This window comes from Aptenodytes forsteri, unplaced genomic scaffold (genome assembly GCF_000699145.1).
Source record: "Aptenodytes forsteri isolate BGI_AS27 unplaced genomic scaffold, ASM69914v1 Scaffold821, whole genome shotgun sequence".
In the NCBI taxonomy this organism is placed as follows: Eukaryota; Metazoa; Chordata; class Aves; order Sphenisciformes; family Spheniscidae; genus Aptenodytes; species Aptenodytes forsteri.
Genome location: NW_008795630.1, coordinates 193,558 through 208,499, shown reverse-complemented (window position 1 = coordinate 208,499; position 14,942 = coordinate 193,558). Strand labels below are relative to the sequence as shown.

At 38.1% G+C, this 14,942-nt stretch overlaps 1 protein-coding gene across 1 annotated transcript in view; it reads right to left on the bottom strand.

The window, feature by feature from the left end:
- Positions 1-5,316: 5,316 nt before the first annotated feature.
- CUNH11orf74 (chromosome unknown C11orf74 homolog) overlaps positions 5,317-14,942 on the bottom strand; it is a 39,986-nt gene continuing 30,360 nt past the window's right edge. Inside the window, exon 6 of the mRNA XM_009282459.2 lies at positions 5,317-9,946. Within this exon, the coding sequence (XP_009280734.1) occupies positions 9,794-9,946 (153 nt within the window). The 3' untranslated portion in view covers positions 5,317-9,793. The remainder of the gene's footprint in view (positions 9,947-14,942) is intronic.

Genomic DNA, 14,942 nt, shown 5'->3' with positions numbered 1-14,942 from the left:
GCCTCTCTTCTATATAAAAGGCCCTAATAGCTTTTATGTCACATGCTCTGCAATGAATGGATAATTGCGTCAACCCAGCAAGAGCATGACTCACTAAGTGAGCAATACCCATTTTCAACAGGGCAAAAATATCGGTGTAGGCCCACTTAATTGTTCCATGATACAATTTAGCACTGCTATAGCATGTATTAAATTAATTAAAAGGCTTTCCTTCCCGTCAAAGGTATAATCAAGGCAATTTGCTTCCAAACATAATCAAGAAACTATGCAAGGGAAGTTTAGCAATATGAGCTATTTTTTCATGTGGAAAGTTAATTGATTTTCTATCATTTTTCCCCTCTAGGATTCAAATGAAGCTTTACAAAAGTTGTTGTTCTTTTATGTGTAATTGGTCCACTTGAACTTTTAGAGGTTACCTGAAACTAGGCCAGCAAAGTACTTTTTTCCTCCCCTTCTTCTGAGAGATTGTACCAACCATCATTAAAAAAAGAATGACATAGAGGTCACAGAAAACTCCAGAGTGCTTAAAACAATTAACATTTAAAACAGAGAAACTTTACTGTGAGGTAGCAATCAGTTTCCTCTCCTACTGAATACATCAGCAAACATCTTTCTGAATGTTAATAAGATGGGGGTGGTTTGAAGAAACACACATTTTTGTTTCCTCAGTGCTTGGCACCAGAAGTAAAATTCCATCTGGAAAAGAAAGGTTAGGGAAGGTGAACTGAAAAGCAAAATTGAACACTCAGTTAAACCAACAAGTGGTAATCGGTCTAGGCGTTGGTATTATCCCCATGTCATTCCTTTGGGGACGACAGGGTGAGGCAGGGTTACATGGAGGCGTGCTTTGGAATGGAAAATAAATAAAAATTACATTCTCCTCTGGGGAGCCTCTTGGTGAGCTGCAGCTCCCTGGAAGTGTCCCACAGAATTGGCAGCATTATACAAGAGCCCAACTACAAGAGACGGCAGTGAGAGTCCGTGTGTTTGCTACGTTGATTCTGATAGAGCTACAGTGGGATGGGAGTATCAAGAGGAATTTATAGTGACAGACTATTTTGAAGTTGATTGAACTGAGTTTTGTTCTGAATTATTTCAACCGGCAGCACCTCCCTGATTTGGGTAATACAAATGCTTTATAAAAATACGGGCTTAACTCAATATACATCTATTCAAATTGACAAGTAGCCAACCAAAGGGTTTCAATGGCCTCTTCAGCCCTCGGTAAGGAGAAGGTTCCCTTTTCCTGTTGAAAAATGTAGCAATGCCATACCATGTTCTCTGTATATTACATCATATTATATTGGTTGCTGTATAGCATGGCAGTTAAGACCAATAAAGGCAAGGAGGAAAAACAGTAAAAGAGGCATGCCCTGCAAATATAAATTTGACAGTGGTTTTGGATTCTGGAAAAAATTTAACTTCACATATTCCAAAGTAAGATCAAATGTGACGTCATTTACTTAGGCAAAGAGATCAAGGCTGAGCCATGAAGTCATGAGCCACAGATCTACGTGCAGGTTTTCTCAAAGCCCTAATGTGGGATCCAAAATTTCACTTCAAAATTCTCACCTCTAAATTAAGCTGCTTTTTTAAGAGCAGAAAAAAAAGCCATCTCTCCTATCTTACTGTGCAACTGTAATGCAACTAGACTGTTCAGAAAAGCAGAATATTTAAATAATACATCATTTCTCATTTTTGCAAATGCTGGCAGTGATGCTTAATATATGGGTTGCCAGTGTGTGTACAAACCAAGAGTTTGTAGAGATGCTCTGGAACGTAAACAGTCAGACTGAACTTGCATCACTAAACTGAACCATCCTTTTTTCCATTATCAGAATTGGAATAAGACGGTAACAATCTTAACAAGTAAAATTCTTCAGACTTCAACCATTCATTCTCACGTACCTTAGTCTTAGAGGGAAAATATTAATCAAATCTAACTCCTGGCTGACGCAGTATTTTGTTCCAATATCTTTTTCAGATTTCTTTTAATTGACCTCAGCAAATAAGCTCCACCAACCTCCCTTGTGGTACTTGCAGAGTCTAGTATATCTGAATTTCAGCAAGTTGTTTTTCCTAAATTTAACATTACTTAATTTTATTTCATTCTTAATTTCATCACTTCTGTTCAGAGCTCGTAACTCCAAGTTATGTTTTTTCAGTATCATCTTTGAAGGATCTTGGATCTGTTCGTTCTGGGGGAGCGAGTGAAAAGTGTCAAAAGAATATACGTTTCAAAAATGAAATTTTGGGACGTATAGGATTACAAGCAATACCAGATAAACACACATTTGAACATTTGTGATCAGAGCCTAATCCTGTCAATTAGTAAATGCTCTCAGTTGCAAGCACCTTGTAAAACACACCCCGTAATGAATAATGTTACTCTTGGAACAGTAGCCAATTAAATTTGGATAGCTTGTTTGCCAGCACGTTCATACACGTATGTTTGGGGGTGGGGAGGGGTGTTATTCAGCCAGCTCTTTTGACAACCAAGATTCTCGTACAAATATTGCAAAAGAATCAAAACATCAAATGTGATGTTTGACATCAAACATCACATTCAGAGCACAGACAATATTTGGCTGCTCAGCCAACCTTTCTTCCCACTAGCTCCCTTCTTCCTGCTCTCAGCAGAAAGATATCCACTGGGCCATTATTTTTTGTACAGTTTACTTTATTAATGTTCATGAATGGCAAATAAATCTGTGGAATTTAAGAAGTGTTTCACAACCCAAAACAAAGAGCCTTAAATGGATCACAATTTTGTTGCAGGAAATGCTATTCAGCTAGTGCGAGCTGTCAGTATTTTTGACGGTCTGGATTTTGAAATATGTTAGGTAACAAAATCCTTGGTGGGCAGAGGAGCCGAAGTGTAAGCAGCTGCCTTAAACAAAGGCAATTTGGAATTAAATTTTCATTCAGTAAGCAGGCTGACCATTATTTGTATTTTCCTGATTGTTTGTTTTTGAAAGCTTTGCAAATGATAAGCTGGTGCATGAAATGCTAACGGTGCTGTGATGTTTCCTGGCCCAGACACCAGCCTTCCATCTTTTTTACTTTAAAATTTTATCCAGCAGGAAAGTAGCTCATCAGATTAACGTAGTGTCTTGTCAAGTTTAGGAAAGCTAGTTGCAAATCTGACGTAAGAAAGACAAAAACAAAAAAACGGAAAAGAGGATGAAAAAATGCATTTCAACATTTCTCTCTCAAAGAACAAATGTGCAATCTGCAGCAAATCTAAATCACAGAGTCAACACTTCCAAGTAATCGGTAGAATTTGTCCTCTAGCCAAGTTATTCTGAGGAGCATAAGCAACATAATAAATGACACTTGCCTCTTTCTAAGACTTATGCATATCATTGCATATTATAAGGTTTTATACATATGGACAGAAAAGCAGATGGATTCAAGAAAACTTATTAAACTTAAGGCTTACTTGCTACAAGTACACACCTGCACTCCAGAAACACTGCCACCAGAGTCCTCAATCACAACAGCCACAAAAGAACAAACTCTGTTGTAACGTATGATAGAATGAGGCTAAAGCCTTATTTTATGCCCCCCCCCCCGCCATAAAATACACTGAAGAATCCCACACAATTTTTAATCTCATTTTAATGACTCAAGAGATAACTGTGTTGTAAATCCAAATGAATTATAAAATAATTACACTAATTTCTCAATTGGGCATTCAAAGGTTCTCAAGAATTTTATCAAGTCAACAGAATATTTTAGTATGGTTCACCTCTAGAAAAATATCATTTTCCATTTAATTCCACTATCTTTAGAGTCCTTTATAGATTACCATTATCTTCCTATAGAGTGCAGTTATTCCAACTGTTATGTCCCATAGGTTCTTTTTATATAGGCAGGTCCCTGACTGCTTTGTTTTTTGTAGTCCAGACAAGTACTAAGTGGTTGCTTGAGAAATGTTTGGTTAGATATTTTTAAAGCAGCATATCTACTTCCCCAAAGTTTGGGACTATTCAGATCAAAGAGGGCTTTGAATATATACAGAGAGTTTCTACAACCTGAAATTCAGTGTGAAGTTAGATTTAGGAATTTTGTTCAGATCTATCTTTGCTTATTATTTTGAAACATTTATGCGGATAGATGTACTGAACAAGACACCACAGAGCACATAAAATTATAGATTGTTAATCAGGGGAATTTTATTATCTGTCCTTTTTGGAAGTAAATGTAAATGTACGTAAATGAGACAAATATTTCTGCATTTTCATAAGGCATTAAAATTGATTTCCATTTTAACTGTGGGGCACTGCAATTGCAAATAAAGTAGCCTGTCTATAAAAATGACAGTACCTTTTAACACTTGCTTTTCTTCTTGCAAACTTGTCATAAACAAGCACTAAAACTATCTCCAGTCTAACTCTGTGGCATTTCACAGCTCATACACCTGCAACGTTGGCTTACAGTACCTCGCCAGCAAAACACAAGGTGTCACCTCCAACAGCCAGCAATCACAAATGTACCAAATTCATCATCTTTTAAGATGTTCTACAACTTAATACCATTTCAGAGAAAACTGTCTGTCCTGTTTTCCCAAGGGATGGGCAGACATTTAGCAGCTGGGAGAACTGCATGTGCCCAAGACCAGCAAAGGCAGCTGCCTTTCAGTGAGAGGATGCATCCCTCCAAGAGGAGCCCAGGACACATGTGGCACCTCACACCCACCTGTGCTAACTGACACCTCGCCACAAGAAAGCACACCGCGGTGGGAATGCCCTTCACTATCACAAGCGCTCGGCTCTGCGGTGCAGGGAGCTCGCCTCCTAAGGCCAGCAAGAACCCTTATCACGGGTTTCCTCACTTTACTGGGTGGCTTGAACATGCCGAGGCTGAACTGCAGCCTGTGAAGGAGGGTAGTAAGCCACCTGTTCAACACAGCCCCAGTAAGTGAACAGGGTCTAATGAATCTCTGCCCCCACCCTTGTCAGTCATCACTTTTCCATTGCACGTCTTCAGGAGTATCACATTCACGATGGTTGCAACACAAATCTCTGCTGAACAGAGGTGAATAGCCACACTCAGCTAAATTATTCAGCAGGTTGGAGTGCACATGGAGCCCCAGTACAAGACTGCTGGTTCAGCTTCTTTGGTCAGCGTAACTGAATTGTCTTGCAGACTCTTTGCAGGGCTGTAAGAATTCGTACCTAGGTAGGACCAAGCTACCACTTAGACTCCTGAATAAAACTGAAGGTAGATGACAACAGGATACAAATCAGCCTGCTATCCAAGCAGACACTTTGATACCAAGTGGCTGTTTAGCCACACCATGACGTACATGAAGTTGCTAAATAACTAGGAATTTGGTCCTATTTCTATTCCTGCATTTAGTGTTGCATCACTAACTGAGAGAGTCCACCTTTATAAGAAAGTATATGTTTTTACAAAGGATGTCAGATCTTTTTAAAACAATTCCAAGATAAAGCAAAGTCCATTTCCAATCCTTGCCAAGATGCAGAGGGAAAAAAAAACTTTAAAGGAGGTGGGAATCTTTAGTAGTTATGTATGTAATCAAGTTTCATGATTTGAACAGGACTTGAAAACGTATGTGACATTTTTGTTAAAGCAAAAAGCAATGTTCTAAGCACACACCACTACAGAAACTCCATAATGACCTGTGTAAAATTAGTAACTGAACAGTTAAAGATATGTTTTTTACATTTCATTTGCATTGGCTCTGCATTTAAATATTTTCCCATAATGATAATGGGTCATATGCATAGCTTTATATTCAGTAAATTTAAAATAGGAACTGATTTGGCTCCGTATTCTTTCAGCTAAGACTGTAAATATCAGGGTCCTGTCTGCTCTGTATGAATATAAATGGCCTCAGTGGAGTTCTGCCAGTTTATAGCAGCAGAAAATCAAGGCCAGAGGATCAAAGGGTCTTTTCCATAAGAGCAGGGATTTGTTTCCATGCCATCTTCTTCAAAAGGTTCTGAATTATCTGGTGAGTACTTCCCATACTAAAATTATTTTATTTCAGTGGCACTGTGTGTATACAAGTGTATATAATGATACCTTTGTGCATTAATAGAAGTATATTTAGAACTATAATCATGTCTGAGTCAGACAGATTTGCCTGCATCTCTTTTAATTTCTTCAATTTTTATCTTATTCTTTCACAACCATTATCTCAGCAAATAATTACTCTTCCTTTTATACCCACAAGGAGTAACTCTGAGCAGTAATAATATCCGAGCTTGCACCACAGCCAGCCAAGGAAGCAACCCTTCAGATTCCTGCCCCAGTGGAAGGACTACTACACTTCCCATAAAACTCAAGGAGTTCCTCCCCATAACTCAGGATCCATCAAGACTGTGGAAAGAAACAGTCAGTATCCTTCTGGTAACACCCAAGTAAGCAACAAGTTTAATGCAGATAAGCTCACTGACTGATATGGATGCATATCTCTATTGCACTTTAGACATCAATGAAATCATGAATACAGAGGGATTAGAGAGATGCATCACACAGCCTTCACTTCCAACGGGTTCACCCAACATCAGAGATTTTGCAGTTCAAAATCCTTGTCAGTGTGGTAGGGAGAAAATCCTATTCCCTACTGCAGCAGCCCCTAAGTCGATTCCAAGTAGCACTCAAAGTTTCCTGTTCCATGCATGAGTTTTGCCTTTAATTCTTTTGGAAAACAGGAAAAATGTTTAGAAAAGACTATAAATAGAAAAGGAGAATGTCCCTCACCAACCCTTGCAGAAAATATTAAATATTAAAGAGAATGCAAGCTACAAGAGGAAAAGACATATATTACTCAGACTCCAAACCACCTCGCAAACACTGAAACAATTCCAGGTAACTAACTCCATGTACGTGTATAAAATTTAACATGCACATAAAGTATGTTCTTAAAAATGGCAACCTGGTAATGGAGAAGAGGAAAATATGCCTCCTCTGTGAAAGATAATCAAATGAAAGGTACAAGCCAAAAACAACCACAGGGGCAGGCAGAAAATGTAGCCTATATTGCCTAATCTCCACTGTGATATTCATCTCTGTTAACAAAGAGCAAAAATCTAACTCATGAGTGGTGTAAATGTAAGTGAATTATCCCCATTTCTCTGCGTAAGATGGATGTCACTAAAGAGTTCCAATTTTGTTGGGTATTCTGCAGCAAAGTGTTTCTTTTTATCAAACGGAACCATATAATGACTATACTGAATGACATTAATGGAGCATAATAGGTACTCTGAACATTTGGTAAGAGAATCATCTGCCTATGAGAGAAGGAACTGAATGGCTGGATGTATCCCTAATGTACAGGGAAAAATTGATAATGAAATGAATAGAAAATGCACGTAGAGATTCCAGAGCTGTTTTTGCCTGAAGATCATTATGAATCCCTGGACAAGTTTTCTCATTGACTCTACTGGCAATTGGACTCCAACAGGACTATGAGTTTGTGTGTCTCATACCCTTCTAAAAAAACACACAAAAAAAGTGCCGAATTCATCATTCCACAAACCCACAAAAGTCCACCTTTATTTATGCTTGATTCTTTGTCTGCAGGATAGCAAACTCTGTACACAGAGGTCTCTTAGATTGAAGGTTCCTTACTTTATCTTTGCTATGCATACATATGTTAATGAGGTTGTCTCCCTTATTTTTCTGTTGAGGCTTTTAAAGGCTGACCTTGCTATCTTTGTACAGCAGTTCTCAACTTCCTCCTCCCAGATTTGCTCATGGAGCTCCTCCAGAACTTACTTCTTATCCCTCCCATTTATACACATTATCTGTGTCTTTCAGAAGATGAATTAATAAATAGATCTGCTCAGGAATTTTTAGCTGAATGTTTCACTGGAAAATTCTAGTTGGATCTGAAGCACTTAATTCAAAATATCTTGGGTTCAACAAAACACTTCATTGAATTCAAATTAATTCACATTTAAAAAAAAAAAACCAACCCAGATGTTTCCCAAACAACAGCAGAATCTGCTATACAGCCTATTGCATCAAAAACTGTTTTAACTACAGCACCGGCATGCTTTTGATTGTAGATGTTAAAAATAAATTTCTCATTACCTTCTACCAGCAAGGTCCTATACAGACCAGTTTTTCTATACAACGTACTTGTAGTTTTATATCACTCTCCTTAAACAACTTGTCTGAGACCACTTTCTTTTCTGTTTTTTGTTAATCTCACTCTTAAATTATATCCCCCTAATCAAGGTAAATACCATTCCTCAAAACAAATGCTATTCAGATTTCAGTGGTGCATGATTATGGTCTACAAAACCACTGATCCAGAAAATTTCCTTTGAAGCATCAAGCACCTTTCTTTGCTTTTATAAATTGCTGACAATGGAGCAGCCAACCAGCCACAGGGATTTCATCCAGAACCTTTAAACAACTTGTGGTTTTGTCTCTAGTCTGTCCGCTCAGGCACTCTTCCCATATTCATCATGTTAATCACCCACTTCAGAAATAATGGAGATAGACCAAGGACAAAATGTTGGTCCATAAACTTTAGCTAATGCAGTTATACCAGAAAAAGACCAATAATACAATTCAGTGTTGTGATGTTAAACCAAGCCTCAACAGCAAAGCTTCTACAGTAAGCTGAAAAAAAATGCATTCTAAACACCTCATAGTGAGAGTACATACTACCTTGTGTCAGAGATGTACACTCTTCTCTCCCACCCCTACTACCTGACCTTTACTCAACTCCAGAGTTTGCTGCATTTCAGTGATGCTGAGTGTAAGCCATAAGCTGGTATTTGGAATCATCTCCTGTAAAAAAATGTAAAATCGGACAGCCTTTCAATGCCAATTCGTTTAATGGATGAGATCACTGTTTTTTCCTCTGTGCGGAAGGCTTTTTGTAGCAGTTCATGTTTTAATTGTTAGGAGTTGCACCATGTCAATTTTGATCAACTCAAAAAGTTTATTGGAAACAGAAATATTTATTTCTCTGCAAAACTGAAGTAACCCAAAAGACAGAGAAAAAAACCCAATGTTCCCAGATTTATTCACTCATATGACTGTATATTTAAGTCTTATAATGACAGGCAAAGAGTTTATAGACTGATTTGTCAGCTGCAAAAGGCTCTTATTTGCATTACTGAAAGAATGAGGTAAAAGGCAGCTTTAGGACTAGCTTTGCGCTAATCAGGAGCTGAGTCAGTACCAAATATAAGCCAGAGTAGCCATAGTGCTATTCTGAATTCCACCAGCTTGTTTTGGTCCTATGGAGCAAAAACTCCAGCACACCTTGCCTGAGCCAATACAGGATTCACTCCGCTCAAGGATTTTTCTACAAAAGGGAATTTAGGACTGTCATTTGAGACATCCTTCCAACTGCCTTGTACCACCTTGAAAACAACGAAGTAGCTGAGCACTGGGGCCTAAAAATATTAAAGGTCACTGATCTATACAAAAATCCTGTTGGGTTTAGGGACAAACACAGACCTCCTTAGCCAACCTGAATGCCTAAGCAAATCAGTGTACAGACATATAAAAAAGATTGAAATAGTTCCTCTCTGGCTGAAGGGCTACTATAAAAGTAACTCTGGGCAAGCACCATCTTCCTATTCTGTGTTTTCATTAGGACTAGGAGGAGGTACAGGGAAAGGCAACCTCAGGCTCCAAGGCACCTTGGTAGAACAAACAAAAAAATCTCAAGGATGTCATTTACTGGCTACATAGATAAAAACACTAAATAAGGGTACAATGAAGAGCTAGATTTACCCCCTAAAAATGTTATTTCAACAGCACTGCACAGAATGCCTTTGACTCAGTCTTCAGCTCATGCTGACTTGACATCTGTCCCCATTTTCTTCTCTTCAGACAATTCTATAATGGCCTTCAGCTCAGCTTCAGAGAACTTAGGGGTGAGTGCCACATTGTCATAATCAAATTCTTCATCAAGTGAGAATGGTTGAACATCATCCCCTAGTAGCTGTAATGAGGAAAAACAGATACATAAATAATATTGCTGCAAGTGATGATAAGGAAGCTCAAAATATAAACTTCTAATTAATATTTAATTAAACTATTTTTTCTGACTCTAGCACTCTCAGCTGATTAAGCTCTTTTTAAGTAAAAGAATAAATTCAATTATTCAATTTGACCTAATTTAAGCCATTTAATGTGCCCCATTTGTACTGTACTGTATCTCAATGAGTATCATTAGCTAATTTTGCTCAAGGCAAGGAATCTAAAAACCTCCCTTGCACACATCTATTACATTCCTGCCACTTGTAGCTGCAGGGCTGTGGGGATATGGACAAGTTATGCACAGCTATGTTAAATTTCAAAGACAGATTCCATATCTTTAAAATTTGGGCTAGTATCACATAAAGCTTCAGTGTACATGCATCTGATACTAATGTAACATGCTTCCCAGCACATAGTTCCAGCAAAGGAAATGCCTGGAATGAGCAAAATGACACATAATCAATTTTCAGACTCTAATAATTTCTTTTTACCATCTCAGCGATATGCAATTGGCTGGTTTGGATTTCTTGCATGACGAACAGAGAGTCTTACTGCATTTGCCAATATTTGCTTTGTTGACATAGTGTATAACATTTCTGTATTGCTTCTTGTTGAAATATCTCAGAATAAACGCTCTGCCTATAAAATAAAATAATGAAAACAAATAACTATGGCAGGCTGCATGCTGATAAGGAACTGCAGGGGGCCATGACACAAAAGTTTTATGGTAAGCAGTTACATAAAATTAATTCCAGAGCTACACAGGAGACACATCTTCACTGCCCAAACTACAGAAATTCTCCCTATCCTTTGAGAAGTTAATATAAAATGTCTAGCAATTTCAATCATGACAAACAGCACAACTCCTCAAGGGCTCTGTGTATCAAAGATTTAAGTACTTCAGTACCAAACCAGGAAAACATTTAAACACATGCTGATTTTTTCAAACTTCTGATGAATCCTCAATTAAGCCAATGACTACTGACGTATCTGAAGTTAAGAATACACTTATTTGTTTTGCTGAAAGGGAAGAAGAACACTCAGCATCTTATGGTCACTGCTCAGTTTAGAAGGCACAGTATCCCACACAATTTCTGGTAACATTTTGTAAGAAGTTGTATTGACACAGTTAATGCCATCTAGTAAGTCAGAGAAGTGGTAGCTGGATTCCTCTCCAATGGCCAGGCACCTGACAGACATGGCAGCAAGTATCTTTCGAGTATCTACATCCTTTATTAATAAACTGTAATATTGCTTGATTGATCAGGAAATATTGTTTCTGGTTTTGTATAATTTTATTAATCATCTGTATTGTTTAACGTTCTAGGGACCTGGCTTACATTGGCTTCAACAGATGCTAGAGCATATAAGTCATCCTAGATGCAGACCTGTAGATCATGGGCATTTATAAATGAGAAAAAGAAACTCTGTAGATAGAGTTGGTCTAGAAAACGGTATTCATTCTGCATGCAAAGATTATCTTGCTTATGTCCATAGACTATCCCAGGTAAACCATTATTAACTTGTATAAATAGCACATTCAAGAAATGTTTACATGAGACAAAGCCTGCACACAAGCTCTCTTTCCCAAGAAGGCTAAGGTCAACTCCTTGACCTCCTCACCATATTCATATCCAGTTTCATCTTTTCCACAGGCAAAGCCTCCTAAAATTCCATGCCATTAAGGGTACCAGCAACTGGGTAACAACTGGTACCAGCAACCGGGGTTTATTACTACTTGTCTTTCCTTTGCAGAAATACAAAACACTCTTCTACAATATGATGCAAGGTGCAAATATTTTTCAGTTAGTTTGGTTGTAACAACATCTATAGGTAACTAAGCTAAGAAGAGTTTAAATTACAGTAAGCCTTCATAGGGATTCTATAAAAAAAAAATCTATTCTTCCTCTGCCAACATAGTTATGGAAAGTATACACACATTCACTATGACCTTGTGTTGTTCCTTCATGTCATTCCAGGAACATTTTATGCATGTGCAGAGAAATACTGGAAAAACTTTTGTTTGAAAAACTCGACCTCAAAATGCTAACTGAAATTAGATGCCAAAGCAGAACATACACAACTTCACTGTTAACAATTTTTCTGTTACCCACTCATTGCACATTTGAAAAGTTTATTCACATTGCATATTTATCAGCGTGCTTCATCTCTCAAACGAGTACTCAAAGGATTCTTTTTTTGCTTCTTCTCCCAAGAAGCCATTCACTTCAACTTTCCATGCAGACAAGCAATCTAAAATTTTTATACTGGAAACTGCAATTTTGATCTATTTCAAAAGGAAGACTTTTTGCAACAGAACACTGAATCCTCTGAGCTGATCAAGTTATTATCTTGTTATTTTTGCCTAAGGAGCTGAGAGAAATATGTGAATTTCAGGTGTCTAATTTAACATCTAATTGACACCTTTTTGAGAGCTCTCTGGGAATAGAATTTTGCTCTATTAGAAAACTGCCAGTTTGCTTAAGATTGTGTCCGTGATTTACTCTCTGAAGAAAAAATCATTTTCATTTACAGTTCATGCATGTCCAAATTAAAGAGGAAAATAATGTAATGTTCATATTAATAACAGAAGTATTTTGCTAGAGGCTGTTTTACAAAATAATGTTGTAAATAAAATACATTAAAGATGAGACTTTCAAAAGTCTATTAATAATTGGCAACTCAGTTTTTTTCGTTAATCTGTGTGGAGTTACAGTTAACTGAACAGCTTGTTTCTGTCCTTCTTAAAACCTTTATTTCTGAGTAATTATGGCACTCTATGATTCACTTGTTCAAATTATGTAAAGGAGGCACATACACTCAGCAATGATTTCATTGTATACTCAAGGGAAAACTTACTAGTTCAGTAACAAGAAATAAAAAGCGGGGGGGAGGCATGTACGCTATTATCTCATATAAGCTTAATATATACTGGGGTACTTGGGACAAAAAAAAAAGTTTGTCTTGAGCTTGGGGCACTGGCTTGGCAGTCAATAAATCCTGACCAATTTTCCACTTCTGCTTCATCATTCTGGACAAGTCACTCAATCTCTGTGTCTTTACTGGCCTCTGAGAAGATGTAACTCTTCCATCTTCTTTCACTTAGTCAATCCTGTCTTTAAGTTCTTCCTTGTTCTTGTTGCATTTATGCATAGCACTTAGCAGAAACAAACCTCAGTTGAGGCCTATCAGTAAAACCTTAAACTGAAGGAACTCAATGGAAGCTGTGTTTTAGGTTATAGATGCTACCATTCCACAGATAAAGATAAAATGATAGGCATGGTAAATACTTTTCTGAATGCTCAAACTAAAGACAAACAACGGAGAATAGAAGGGTAGAATTCATCTTTCCTAATCCCAGCCATATAAAAATTAGGCTTCTAGATTAAGGTAGTCAATTAACCAAAAAAGACTCAGCCTGAGAGTCAGCCTGTGGACAGAGATATATTACATCTTAGGACAAATGCCTACAGCAAGTGGGATGAATTACTTCCTGGAGGTGCTTATCTCTCCTTCTTGATGACAGAAGGACTAAATTAGACTAAATTTAAAGCTGAAGTTAGGTGAGATGAACCCCACTTTGAATGCATGTTTATAGTGAGTGGATGGAAAATATGCATTCAGCTGCACTCGTATGTATGCAGGGGGGGAAATAAGGACAAATAAAGACCCTAGGAAGCAGATGTTAAGACATACTGTTAATTAAAAAAACTATGAAGTCTTTCATGAAAGAAAGTATTAAGTAGAAATAAATGAGAGAATAACTATCTGGGTAGGGAAGGTAAATGTTCTGTGATAATGTACTTCAACCATGGAGTGAATGCTGTTGCAATTTGCAGTGGCCTGTGGGAGGTCATGTACGCTGCACTGTCGATACTGAAATCCAGGAATATCTAAAACCCGGGAAGAAAGATGAAGCAACATCAGTGGACACCACAAATAATTTGCTGTGTCATTCACTAAGCCTCTTCCCAACAGCTTTTGACAGAAAAACATTTTCAGGTAAGTTGTTCTTAACAATTAGTCAAGTTATACGTTGGGTCTTAGCAGAGCTTCTTTTTTTAAACTTTCCCTAGCAATACGTACAGAAATATACACCTTCCCCTAAAGTCCTTCACAAATATGTCCATAGCATAGACATTTGACATCCTACATTGCACTATTAAGCTTGTTTATTTTTCATAGGAATGGTTTTCCATCCTCTATGAAAACCGACTAGGCAGCCACATTCTGTTGCTCTTCCCTAACAGATTTGTTTTGATGGACAGAGAACAGTCTCATTTCAAAGCAGGGATGGCTCCAGGAGGGCAGACTTTGGCCTGTTTAGGACCCTGGTTGACAGAGTCCCTTGGGAGGCAGTCCTGAAGGGCAAAGGAGTCCAGGAAGGCTGGACATTCTTCAAGAAGGAATCTTAAAGGTGCAGGAGCAGGCCGTCCCTATGTGCTGAAAGATGAGTCGGCAGGGAAGGAGACCAGCCTGGCTGAACAGAGAGCTTTGGCTGGAACTCAGGAAAAAAAGGAGAGTTTATGACCTTTGGAAGAAGGGGCAGGCAACTCAGGAGGACTACAAGGATGTCCTGAGGTTATGCAGGGAGAAAATTAGAAGGGCCAAAGCCCAACTAGAACTTAATCTGGCTACTGCCGTAAAAGACATAAAAATGTTTCTATAAATATATTAACAACAAAAGATGGGCTAAGGAGAATCTCCATCTTTTATTGGATGCAGAGGGAAACACAGTGACAAAGGATGAGGAAAAGGCTGAGATACTTAATGCATTCTTTCCTTCAGTCTTTAATAGTAAGACCAGTTGTTCTCAGGGTACCCAGCCCCCTGACAGGGACAGGGAGCAGGATGAAGCCTCCATAATCCAAGGGGAAATGGTTAACAACTGCTACAACCACTTAGAATTACACAAGTCTATGGGGCCAAGGGTACTGAGGGAGCTGGTGGAAGTGCTC